General features: G+C 38.2%; 2 protein-coding genes and 1 long non-coding RNA gene across 8 annotated transcripts in view; 1 reads left to right on the forward strand and 2 right to left on the reverse strand.

Annotated features, from left to right (window-relative positions):
- Positions 1 to 2,038, reverse strand: part of LOC122629691 (AF4/FMR2 family member 4) — a 153,230-nt gene extending 151,192 nt beyond the window's left edge. The window contains exon 1 of one of the 5 annotated variants that reach the window (XM_043813412.1): positions 1,492 to 2,038. The gene's annotated coding sequence lies outside the window, so the exon portion shown is untranslated. Of the gene's footprint in view, positions 1 to 513; positions 687 to 841; positions 950 to 1,491 lie in introns of those variants that run through there. The other 4 variants (XM_043813413.1, XM_043813411.1, XM_043813415.1 and 1 more) reach the window with 4 other exon arrangements.
- LOC122629697 lies at positions 884 to 3,556 on the forward strand. The gene is made up of 2 exons (XR_006327333.1): positions 884 to 1,010; positions 3,240 to 3,556. It is a non-coding gene; the product is annotated as an uncharacterized LOC122629697 (long non-coding RNA).
- LOC122629694 (putative oxidoreductase GLYR1 homolog) overlaps positions 2,259 to 12,854 on the reverse strand; it is a 32,498-nt gene continuing 21,902 nt past the window's right edge. For both annotated transcript variants that reach the window (XM_043813423.1, XM_043813424.1), the window contains exons 8-10: positions 5,496 to 5,606; positions 4,932 to 5,376; positions 2,259 to 4,815 (exon numbers count right to left, since the gene is read on the reverse strand). In XM_043813423.1, the coding sequence (XP_043669358.1) occupies positions 4,616 to 4,815; positions 4,932 to 5,376; positions 5,496 to 5,606 (756 nt within the window). In that variant the 3' untranslated portion in view covers positions 2,259 to 4,615. The remainder of the gene's footprint in view (positions 4,816 to 4,931; positions 5,377 to 5,495; positions 5,607 to 12,854) is intronic.

The following is a 12,854-nucleotide window of genomic DNA, read 5'->3' on the forward strand; positions in this document are numbered from 1 at the left end:
GATAGGTCGAAGGTGATCGACGGATTATCTCGGTCTCGTCGATTCGTCATTGAGAACACGCATGACCGTTTTTCTTTTCCTAGGGCATACATACATCGTATTACCAAACTTTCAAATGACAGTTAGAAAATATTCGTCGACATCTTTTTTTCCTTTCCTTTCCCGCGCTTATTCAAATAATTTTCTGTCACGTATACGAGGTACTATATATCTATATATAGAAAGACAAAGACAAATATATATAGATACATAGATAGATAGAGAAAAAAGAAATAAAAGATAACGTAGAATCATGCTTTGCGTGAAATAGAGAAACACTGTCGTAGATCCAATCGAAAGGAAAGTCGCTTTCTTGTTCGATGTTTTAACATCGTGTTAATGGAACCATCTAAATGCTACTAACTACCGATCTCTCGTATCGTACATGAGTAAGCGTCGCTTCGTTTGTTTATCCCTAATGTGTTCGCAAACAAATCGTAAAGGCTTCTCGAGTTAAGCAGTAGGAAACCTTACCTCTAATCATCCATCGTCACGTGGTAATCGAGGGATGAACGACGACACGCGCTTCTCGATCCAATTCTACGACTATCGCCGATTTGAGGTTAGAACGGAAGTAAAGGCTATCGGTGAGCGCGATTATTGGTCGATATATTTAAAATATACGATCGTGACCGAAGGAAAAGAAGAAACGTATACACTCGACACACCTCTACAATCGTACTCGCAAGCACACGTATAAGAAAGAAAGATATATATATATATATACACACACACACACACAACACGCTCGCGCAGTTAGGGACGGTGATAAACCAAAGAAGAAAGACACAAGTAAACATACATATGTGTACTCGACTCGATCTGTCTGCGTCCTCGTTTAAACGACCGAAGTACATACGTCCACTTTGACAGAGCGCGCTGAGCACAGATGTTACAAGCTCGAAAGAAGACAATCGACTATCGAGCGGGAAATCGACGTCAACGCCATCATCCAACTTCGCATCGATAAAGTATTTAAGACATTTATCTCTCTCTCTCTCTCTCTCTTTTCTTTAATACTTCTTTTTCTTACTACTATCAAAAATTTCATCGATCGCAAAGTATATTCGTTTAAAGTAATATTCGATCTCCGCTAGGCTGCCCTGAAAACCTCTATGCGTTGCTAAGCAAGCAGGGATGTGTATAGTTAACGATATCTTGCTTTCTAAAAAGACATCGATGCGCACGAACGACGCGGCGACGGGTTAGGATCGAATTGGAAAGAGATACTACGACGTCACAGAATAAGAAAGAGAGAGGGGGGGAGGGAGAGAGAAAGAGGTAGGGAGGTTGGGAGTGGGAGAGGGAATAGAAAACGGATAAACAAGAGGCGTATGTAACGCGAGTAGAGGGATAATATCAATGTCGAATCGAGACTATTACGAAGTTCCGAATGATATTTTCGAGCGAGTCGATGAAAATGATAATAAGTAAATATATTCGTGATCTTACTGATATCTTTGTTTCGCCGTTATAGGAGCGTCGCGACGGCGGTACGAATGACCGTAGTTCGACGTCTTTTGAGAAAATCTGCTGACGCACAACGATGTTGTATTCATCTGTCCTTTACACAAGTCTTGATATTCGTCCCTTGTTTTTCTTTGTACACTACGTATGTTTACTATCACTGTATTTATATGCGTCTATATATGCGTCGCGTTTCGGTCGCGTGTAAACGTACAATAAAGACGGCGCGTGGACGGTCGCGGCTGAACTGATCGTGGGGGCCGAGCCACAGGTGTCATCGCTCGGCGGCCCTCCCCACCCCACCCCTCACCGCGAGCAACACCGTATGTTCGCGAGCCTATCACCGTCCCACTCCCTCTTTCTCACTCTCTCTCTCTCTCTCTCTCACCTTTTTCTTTCTCTCTCTCACTTGACGCGCGTGCTCCTTCCTACGCTACACTTAACGAACGCGTGCGCACGCCGATCTTTCCTACTTTCCGCGAAATTTGAACGGTATCACCTGTTTTCTTTTGCTTCTTTTTCTTCTTATTCTTCTTTCCTCGACGATAAACGTATATATATTTTTTCTCGTTAACATGCTATATATATGCGTGTGTATATATGATATGCTATATATACGTATATATATATATATAACCTAAATTTCAAGGGAACTACTACGTTCTAAAAATACATACGTAAATAGATAAAACTACGAAAGTACTACTTGACAGTAACGTTGATTACCTGTAAATATCCAATGCCTAAGATCGTTAATTCAAATAGATATTTATTCAAAAACCAGTGTATTTCGTGATAAAACATATAATGCCTGTGTTATTACGGCATAACGCACGTGACCCACCATCGTGCATTCTCATTCACCCGATCGCACACACGCTAAATTTCTTTTCCTTCGTTTCTTTTTCTTCGTCTTCTTCTTTTCCTTATGGATTTTTTATCTTTTTATCCTTTACTAGCTATATGTGTATATATGTATATATATATATATATATAGATATATATATATGTATATATATATATATTTATTTATATTTATATATATATAACTTCTTTTTGCCGCCATATCTATCCATAGAATATATTTTATAATTTTCATCTCCACCGTTTCCATTTCTTTTTTCTTACGCGTACAATGTTTCATTGTAACGTTTATAATTGAGTGAAGCTGTATCTAGTGTATATCTAATTACATATACAATATGTGATATGGCGCGCAGCCACCGATAGCCATACGCTACGCAATTTCCCACGCACCAAAAACAAAAAATTTCTTTCTCCTGCACAAATAAAACGTCACGAGCTTTACTATCTTCATTCCTTTACTTCTTTTTTACTTTTTCTTCTTACGAAGAAAATAACGCTGACGAGAGATCCATATGTACGAACATGACGAATATACTGCTCACTCGCATTCCCCTTCTAAATAATTTCTAATTCGCCTTCAGAGCTTATTTAAGATACAAATTGTCGAAAATCTATAAAACGAACAGGGAATACCGTCGAATTTGATCTTTTCCATTGCTCTACTTTCCTTAGATTTTGATACTGGAGAATAAAAGCATTGCTCAAAAAATTCCATCTTTTTTTTTTTTTTTTTTTTTTTTTTTTCTTCATTATTATCGTTATAATCATTAACGAAAGAATATTTTCAATTAATACAGATACTTTTATAAGTAATTTCTTAATATGTTCTTTGTTTTTTTTTTTTTTTTTTCTTTTCTTTGTTACAGAAACCATCGAAGATCGTTGTTCCCGCATATCGACTCAACATTCGAGAGACAGACAACGACTCGGTCAAAATAAAGCTTTACAGAAGATAGAATAAAGATATATTTAATGATACAATAATGATGATAAAACTTTCAAAATAAGTAAGAGATTCCTCTTAAAAGAAAGAAAAAAAAAGGGAAAAAAAAAGAAAAAAAAAAAAAAAAAGAAATAAAGAACAGGAAATGTGCGCTGCTCGATTCTTTGCATTTCTTCTTTCGCACAGTGGCTTTTACACGCGCACAATTACGAGACAGACGCACAATTTCCAAATTAGAAATTTTTTATGAGTAGCAGAATTCATTCTTTCATAGATATAATCTACACATCTATACATCTATATAAGGATTACACATAAGACGCATTAAGCGCTGTCGATCGTTGGTTGATGCTCTCGAAACGCGCAAGCGAACTTTCAGAATTATTGAACGCCTTTTCTAAGGAAGTTTTTGCGTCGTGTAGCAACGTAAGGCACATTTTCGACGCGTCCCGAGTCTCCTCTTCGATTCGACGTTCTTTCTTACATAGCAGCGACAGGACGTGACTCGAGAGAATAACCATCGACTCGCGTCTTGCATCACATTTCATGAAAGAACGAATATCTACTAATCGCGTTGCGAATATAACCGTATGGAGAAAAATGTCACGTGACTACTATCTACGACAATAAACATAGTACATATATATATAAACAAACAGGTATACACATATATATACATACATACATACATATGTGTATCACGTTACGTATAATTTTCTCTCCCTTTTTTCGACAGTAGCTTCCTCAATGTATTAAAAGTACGACAAATCGTGACGTTCCGATATGTATATATGTATATATGTATATATGTACGTCTACGTATACATATGTGTAGATTAATTTCGGTCACGAGGATAGGAAGAGATCCATTGTTTATCATTTTTCTCGTCGTGTGTATCTTCTCGATGGCCCACTCGTCAATATCTTTTTAATTTTTCAAACTTATTGGTCCGATCTTTCGTAAAATGTCGATACGTGTTCCAACGATAAATGCGTCTTCATCTTCCTCGACAAAAGTATACATGTAAGAATATATACTCGACATCGTGTGTGCTTGCTTTTTACGTGCATGCATGGCTTGGTTCTTTCTCTCTCTCTCTCTCTCTCTCTCTCTCTCTTTCTCTCTCTCTTTCTTGCTTCATATTTGGCTCTTTCTCCATTTCCATCTCGATATATGACATTACCGATTTTCGCGACAAATTGACGCACTTAATTAATCTTCTCTCTTAGCGCTGGGAAACAACGTTAGGTATTGCAATAAATATGATCTTAGCAAAAGCCCGACGACGTTGTTCTCCATTAGAACCTGGCCCTGATGTAAACAGCCGATGCATCGTGTTCCCCATAACCGAGGCGTTTCGCATGCTTGTAAACCTCATTCGCTGCTGCAGCGAGGGGTAGAGGTTGTTCGAGCTGATCGCTCATTCCTAACGATAGTCTAAGATCTTTCTGCATATGTTGGAGCGGTAGTTGTGTCGGGAAACCACCCTCGATGATGGCTAAAATCAAAGACGAGATCGTTAATCGTTGATCTGTTATATAATTAGTTGTGCGTTATATCAAAAAATACAATTTTATCGTGATATACTCAATAAGTTATACTTCGATCCCTTACCCTTTCCTTTGTCAAGAATCGCCGGACAAGCTAGGGAGGTTAACTCTAAAACCTCAAGAACGTCTTTCTGTTGAAGTCCCGCTCGATCGGCAAGAGCCATACTCTCGGCAAGACCCGCCAATGTTACACCAGCCATCAACTGAAGCACGAGGTTCATCTTCGACGCGTTACCAACTTCGCCAAGATAGAAACTGTTTTTACCCATAGCCTCGAAACACGATTGACAATCGTCGAAAAGCGTACGATCTCCAGCCGCAAGAATGACCAATGTGCCTTCCTGTGCTTGGGTTTTGCTACCTTGCACTTGTGCCTCAAGGTAACGGCCACCCTTGGCGTTTATCGCCTCAGCGATATCCTGTGACGTTTCCGCATCTATTCCTGTCATTTCAACGTAACCCTTGTCAGAGGATATTTCCATCAATACGCCGCAGTTACCAAAAACCATCTGAAAGATTCAAGTTACGGATTTTGTTGATACAACGTCGATCCATTTGCCGGCTGACCTTTTACTACTTCAAAGATAAATTCCTTTGACTTCTTTTTTGATTCTTGATTTATACTTACATCCTTTGCAGCTTGTGGATCAGCAACGCAAGAAAACGTTATGTCAGCTGCCAATACGACATCCGAAGGTGTTAATCCTTGCTCTGCTCCAGCCTTTACAAAGTCCGCACACTAAAAAGCAAATAAATAACATACGTCGTATAGTCATTTTGCGACTGATAAAATATGATGTCAAGATTTTGATTATAATTATAAGTTTTATTATCATGATGATCAAGGAAAAGATCACTTGACGAATCTTTCGAGAATCGATCGTGAAGGGAAGACCCTTAAAAATCTTTTTTCTATAGTATTTCCCCTGGGCATTGGACTTGAATAATCCGCTACTGACTAATCCGCTTAAAAAGCATCGTGGCGTCATCCGTTGACGTATAAAACAGTTGAAAGCAACGGATAGAGTTTGAAAGACCGAGAGATGGCGCCACAACGAGGAACGATTCGTCTCGCTTCGTTCTCGTCGTCGCGTCGACTTCCGGACGGCTACGAAGCGGTGAAAACGGTCACGGGACGTTGGCCACATCGACAAACGGCGCCATTACGAGGGATCGCCGTGCGCGTTTCTCTCTTAATCGCACCTCGTTAGGTAGAAATTCTCATGTGGCTTTTGTAGCGCTTTCCAGCGTGTTCTCGCGAAGAGATCGAGCCAATGATTTCGCGTATGTATATAAATATATATATTTACATATATTTATTTATATATAGATATATATATATAAATATATACACGTTACATATATATATATATATACGTACACACGCGTCTATAGCTCTCTTAAAAAAGGGAGAGAAAAAGAGAACATGAAAAAAAGGTACAACACGATGCGCAGTTCTCGCATAGAATTCTCTGGAAGTTTCGTAACGCCTCGGAACGCCTCGTAGAACACAAAAATGGCTGTGTTACTCGTCGACGCGACACGAAGCGAGATGAGGTCGTTCGGATTTCTCGAGATGCTGTCCTCGTACTACGTACAGTTCCCTTAATACGTATTCGTGTTGCTTAGTTTCTTCGTTAGAATACCTATAGGGATTGCTTGCAATTTTCGTCGGAACTTTCAACGTGTGTTGCTATATTTTACTATAACGTAATCTTTCTTCTCTCTCTCTCTCTTTTTATCAATAAGCTTGCATTTTTTCGAATGAAATGACTTCATCTAGGACGAGGTCGACCGCTCGGTAGGTGCTATGGCCCGGAAGGACGTTTCCTTCCCGAGAAATAGAAATTTCTTTTTTACGAAACGTACATGGCCGATTATCGGTTGACCGCCGCGCGTTGTGTTTGTGTCGAAGCGAATGTTCGGTTCGTTTGTTCGTTCGTTCGTTCGTTCGTTCGTTCGTTTCGCTTGCCCAGCCCTCTTTTAATCTTTCCCTCTTTCTCTCTTTCCCAACGACCCCTCCGTCTCTTCTTGCTTCTGCTCTCCTACTCTCCTCCTTCTCCTTCTCATCGTTCACAATATATTATACGTGATGACGCGTGTTTACGCTCGTCGGAGAGGTCGAGAGCACATTATTACGAGAGTTATTTGCATCTAAAATATGAATTCTCCCTTTCACGCTTAACGTTTCCATAACTTCCGTAATATAAATAAAACGAGACGTGTGCTCTAAGAAAAAAATACATGGTCGTCATAGTCGTTCAAAAGATTTCGTAAAAAGATACTGCGAGAATATGACGTGAAGAAAAAAAAAAGAGAGAGAGAGAGAGAGAGAAAAGTACAACCGGTCATTCGGTCAAATCCAAGGCATTATTACAAACGAATCGACACACCCGCCGCCATCTTTAATAGCTGATAAAGAAACACCATTTTCCTTTTCCTCTCCCTCCTGTTTCCCCTTCCCCTTCTTCTTCTCGTATTAGTAATCTAACCATGTTCCTTTTTTACGTAAATATATTCTTTCTCGATCTCGTTCTTTTCTTTTACGTATACACGTACGCAATGTTTGTAAACGAGGCAAAGGAATGCGCAAGAAGATACGCAAATATTTCTTATAACACTTTAGACCTTGAAATTCTTCACGTGTGCTCGTTGGTCATGAAAATAATAAAATGGCGACTCTCCTAGGAAAATTACAACTTTTCCAATTTCTAGTTCGCTTAATCTGATAAGGGGAAAAAAGAGAGAAAAGAGAGAGAGAGAGAGAGAGAGAGAGAGAGAGAGAGAGAGAGAGAGAGAAGAAAAGAAAAGAGAAGAAAAATGAAGAAAGTATTTAAACGTTAATATCCTTTGTTATCATCGATATACGGGTATCTCTTTCTCTCTCTCTCTCTCTCTCTCTCTCTCTTCGACATCGCTTGACAAATAATACATCGACCCGGTAAGAGGAAGTTGTCTGGTTTTCGCTTGGTTGTTCGACCGGAAGCCGCAGATGCGGCATGGATATTCTACGTTGAATAAACTTGGAACGATCGTTCGTACGGTAGTTTCCTAAACGTACCGAAGCAAGTTGTTAGTACCGTTGCGAAAAGATGGCCGTCATGGTGTTACGTCACAAATTCGAAAAAAAAATTCGAAGACGTTTTTAGTGACTCGTCGCGTACGTGACTATCGGCTAAAGTGGCGCTAAAGTCTCTTTCTCTCTTTCGTGCACGCACGTTATCTCTATCTTTCTCTATCTTTTTCCTTTTCTTTCCTTTCCTCTTCTTTTTTGAATTACGAGAAAGCAATAACACGCTCGTCACAGTCGACTTATCGTTTGAAATCATTATGCTCATCTTCTCGTGTGGCACATGTCGTTACGATCCGACACGTTTCGAAGAAATAAAACGAGGAATGCGAGAAAACTAACGAGTACGAAGATAAGAAGAAAACAAGGAGAGAGAGAGAGAGAGAGAGAGAGAGAGAGAGAATTCAATAAACATTTTTTGTCTTCTCCTTTCCTCCCCTTCTTTCTCGTGACGTACGCGGATACAATGCGACGGCATTCGTCATTTCAACGGCCTCGTTGCCACGTTTACGCGCGATTTCCAGAGCGTTCAGATTCGTCCCGGAAGTGACGAATCCGGGTTATCATCATCGGTGCTTTTCGAGTTTCGAATTGGCGGGCAATTCGAATCATCGACCTGATAATAATTCGATTAAAGATGTTTTTTGTTTTTTTGTTTTTTCTTTTTAAATATTTTTATACATTATCTTTTGAAGGAAACAATTGATATCTAAACGATATTAATAATTTTTTGCCGAGTGCCTTCGAGGTTTCTCAATATTTTTTTATTTTTTTCTTTCTTTTTTTTTTTTTTTTTTTTATCAAAACTGGTCGAAGAGGTGTGCTTTTAGAATTTGAAACACGACATCGCTTATCTTTCGCTTATCTCAACAAACGATATATAAAAAAAAAAAACGTTATCGCTATTGCAATGCTATCGCCGCAGAAGACAGCGATAATAAAACGCTTAGCTTAGTTGTAATGCTCTTTTTCATAAATAATAAGCAACGTGTATGAAAGAATAACTGCCGTCATGGAAACTACTGTTATTGCTGCATCAGTATGAATTGACACAATAATTCGTTTCTTATTTGAATATAAACATTTCCATATTTATTAGAATATATACTTTTGAAATAATCAACATGAATTCGGATAAAATTCATTTAGAATATTGTATACAGAATTTCGCTTTTGAATCCTTAATTTCGCTCCAACATATTTTTGCTTGCGTGGGAGAAATTCTGAGAATATATGGGCGTCTAACCGAGATATCGTTAATACACATGCATACGCGTATACAGATATAGAAAACTTATGAATGTGCGAAAGGACGTTTGGTCGATCGTAGCTCGATCGATATTCCAATCAAATTGCCAACTCGAATCACGTTCGTAATCATCGACGCGTCGTTTTATTCGACGACTTGTCGAAGCCAAGGAAGCTCGAAGCATCGAACAAATTTATATATATATATATATATATGTATGTATGTATGTATGTATGTATAACACACACAATCGTATCTTTCTATGAACCTTGAAAATATAGCGTATGCATTCATGTACATATTACAGTAGTCACGTTTAAGGAAGACCCAGGAAAGCACAAATTCCAAATAACAAATAAAAACACCATTATTATCAGGATACTATAATTAATACAACACAGTAGGATAATTCCTTATCGTTGTGAACCGATACGATTGTAATGGTTAAAGAAGAATTAACAATAAGTAAGAAATACTTTGAACTTTTGATTTTTCCTAAGTCTTCCTAAGTCATGATATTTCCTACAGACCATTTCCAAGATCAAATATGTAAGTATAAAAAAAAAAAAAAAGAAAGAAAAGAAAAAAAGAATTATTTTATACCTATCGTTCGATTAATCCAATATTAAAGCTTCTTTCATCTTTAAGACATGAACTAATTTAATTTTCTACTATGAAGTCTCAAGGTTTTCTTTCAATTTTCTTCTGAAAGAAAATCAACATGATCGTGAAATTTTCTCACATACACGCACACATTGAATTCACGCAATGCGACGAGAAACGACCTTGAACTGAGAAAACACATAGAGAAAGAGAGAGAGAGAGAGAGAGAGAGAGAGAGAGCGAGAGAAAGAGAGAGAAGTACATATGTCGTGGAAGAGTAGGATGAAAAATTTCGAAGGTCTTCGAGAGGGGTTCGCGGTCTGCTTGGCACCGATTGCTCGACGCAACCGCAAAGTGTTTTCTCTCTACATGTTTGCAAATACATACATACATACATACATACATACATACATACATACAACACGCATAAGCTTGAGAATATAATACTTGAGTAAATAGTAGAGTGGCCGGGTTGAGAGAAAGAACATTTGCTGCTCGAAGATTTTACTTCTTCTGCTACGTCGTTAAGTGTCCAAGCGGATCAAGGAGGAGGAGAAGGAGATGGAGGAGAAGGAAAAGAAGAAGGATTAAAAGCGTCTCAACGATAAAAGGGTCCCTCTCTCTCCTTCTCTCTCTCTCTCTCTCTCTCTCTCTCTCTCTCTCTCTCTCTCTCTCATCCTCCTCCTCATCCTCTTTTTCGATTAAACGCAGCAAACGCGTTCGAGGCGACGATGCGAAGAAGAGTCGAGAACGTATATAGACGACACTTTCACGCTCGATCGCGTTCTCTGCTTAAACGTTTCCTCCGTTTTTACGCTAAGAAGAAAGAGATAGGGAAATCCGAAGCATGTTACAAAACGAGAGCTCGCAATGATACAAAGTCGAACGATTAGAATCGATATAGATATACGGTTACTATAGAGAATCCATAGCACGATCTAGCGTTTTGTTGTTTGTAAATGAAAGGAAAGAAAGGTGTATATATATATATATATATATATATATTTATAAAACAGAGAAGGAATTCTCCCACGCAAAAGAACTTCATATGAAAGCGGAATTCCATACGTAGGAGGTGTTATAGGTACGTAGTATAAGTTTACCTTTTTCAGGTGAGCACCACACCTACTTGTATTTAAAAAAGGAAATCTTACACGGTACAATCAATCTATCTCTTTAGCTACTAGATCTTTCTACCTACCTACTAACAACCTATCTTCCTATCTATCTACTCTACCCACCTTCCTTTCTGCGAATGATGCAAATTTTAAAGCGGAACACGTTCCCTCGGTGCTTAGTCATGATATACTTGTTCGAGTTACGATCATGTTTTCCACGAAAAATTTATTACTCAATCGCAAAATCAACTAGTCCTTTTAGTTAAACAATATTGAAATAATACAAACGATTTAATATACACTTGTGTATGCGTGTATAAAATTTTCTCTTTTTATAATAATTAAATCGTCTAAACGAGGTAAGGAAACTTTTGCATTTTAATTGACTAATCTTCGAAACTTTATATAAACTTATTATTGATATGTATATATACATAGAAAAATAGATCTTTCTCGATAAAAATTTTAATTCTGAGAAACTCGGAGAGACGTTTTAACGATGTTGGAGAACGAGAAAGAAAACGAAAAAGTTTAAGAAAACTAATGTTAGTGCAAGGTGAAAAAAAAGAAAAAGCTTTCACGCGTAGGCGGGTGAACGGTGGAAGCGAGTTAGCGAGTTAGAGCGATAGCAAGGGGAGTCCGTGGAGTGACGAGTATATCGACCTCTTGCCGTGGCTCACGGTGAACGCACGCTAAAGCATATAGTTAATTTTGATAGCTATGGCTCCTAAGAACATTCTCGTACAACGGTATATACAAAGCTACGGATACATACATACATATATATATATATATATATATACGTACATAGGACAGATATAAACGAACGTCTATAGAACGTGTTGAGAAAAGGAACTTGGTGGATGAAGGCTCGTGAAAGTGTAGGAGGATTACGAATGAGACTTGGATTTTGTTTGTATGGGAACCGACAGAGGAAAAAAAAAAGAAGGAAAGAAAAACAGAAAAGAAAAAAGTGACCTCCTTTCATGCAACTCTACAGATTTTCCTTTAGGAAGACGTCACAAACTCGAGCATGCTTTTGAGAGGACCTACTAGTTCGTCGTATTTAAACTTGCTTCTCTTCGATCCCTATTAAATTTGATGTATCCATTAGAATAATGTTTGTAATACAACGTGACGAGACATCACAGATACTGATAAATATTTCCTTTCATAAATATTGTAAGTAATTGATATGATCGATGCGAGCGCAAATTAAAATACAATTTTCTTTTAAAAATTCCCTGTAGATTAGAACGAAGATTGGATCAATACAAAAAAAAAAAAAAAAAAAAAAAAAAAAAAAAAAAAAAAAGATAAGATAAGAACAAAAAAAAAAAGAAAGAAAGAAAAATATATAGTATCGGAGAAGTTATTAAAAAGAAATCATATATAAAAGGATATGAAAGTTGAAAGACGATTAGGACACTTCAGGTTAAGATAAAATGAAGTTAAGATCGAGCTCGAACGGATAATCCATTTTGGGATTTCCCGGTACTTCGAGATCTCGTCGATAGAAAAAGGAAGATGAAAGCTGGCTCCGATCGTCGCCGGATGCATCAGGGCATTAATTTTCGTCTATCTCTTATTGCGACTTTGGCAAGATCACGAGATAGAGAGGGACAAAGAGAGGAAGAGAGAATTAACGTGAGTAAAACGTCAGTAGATAGAGAATAAGGAGGAGAAGGAGGAGGAAGAGGTGAAGGACGATAAGGTGGAAAAGAAGGTACGTTTATCACTGCTAGTTCGAAGTAATTAGCATGGCTCGCAGATAGATAATGACGCGTTTCAAGGTCCAGTGCTACTTTGCGTAGAGGAGCTAATGAACGAAAGATCGATCGATCCTTTACGTGCACATCATTATAAAAATGTATTTTCCGCGTGGGCGCGCGCATGTGTATATGTCACTCTGCTTGGTCGCGTTACACGAGTGCTTTCTCCTCCTCC

This window comes from Vespula pensylvanica, chromosome 5 (genome assembly GCF_014466175.1).
Source record: "Vespula pensylvanica isolate Volc-1 chromosome 5, ASM1446617v1, whole genome shotgun sequence".
In the NCBI taxonomy this organism is placed as follows: domain Eukaryota; kingdom Metazoa; phylum Arthropoda; class Insecta; order Hymenoptera; family Vespidae; genus Vespula; species Vespula pensylvanica.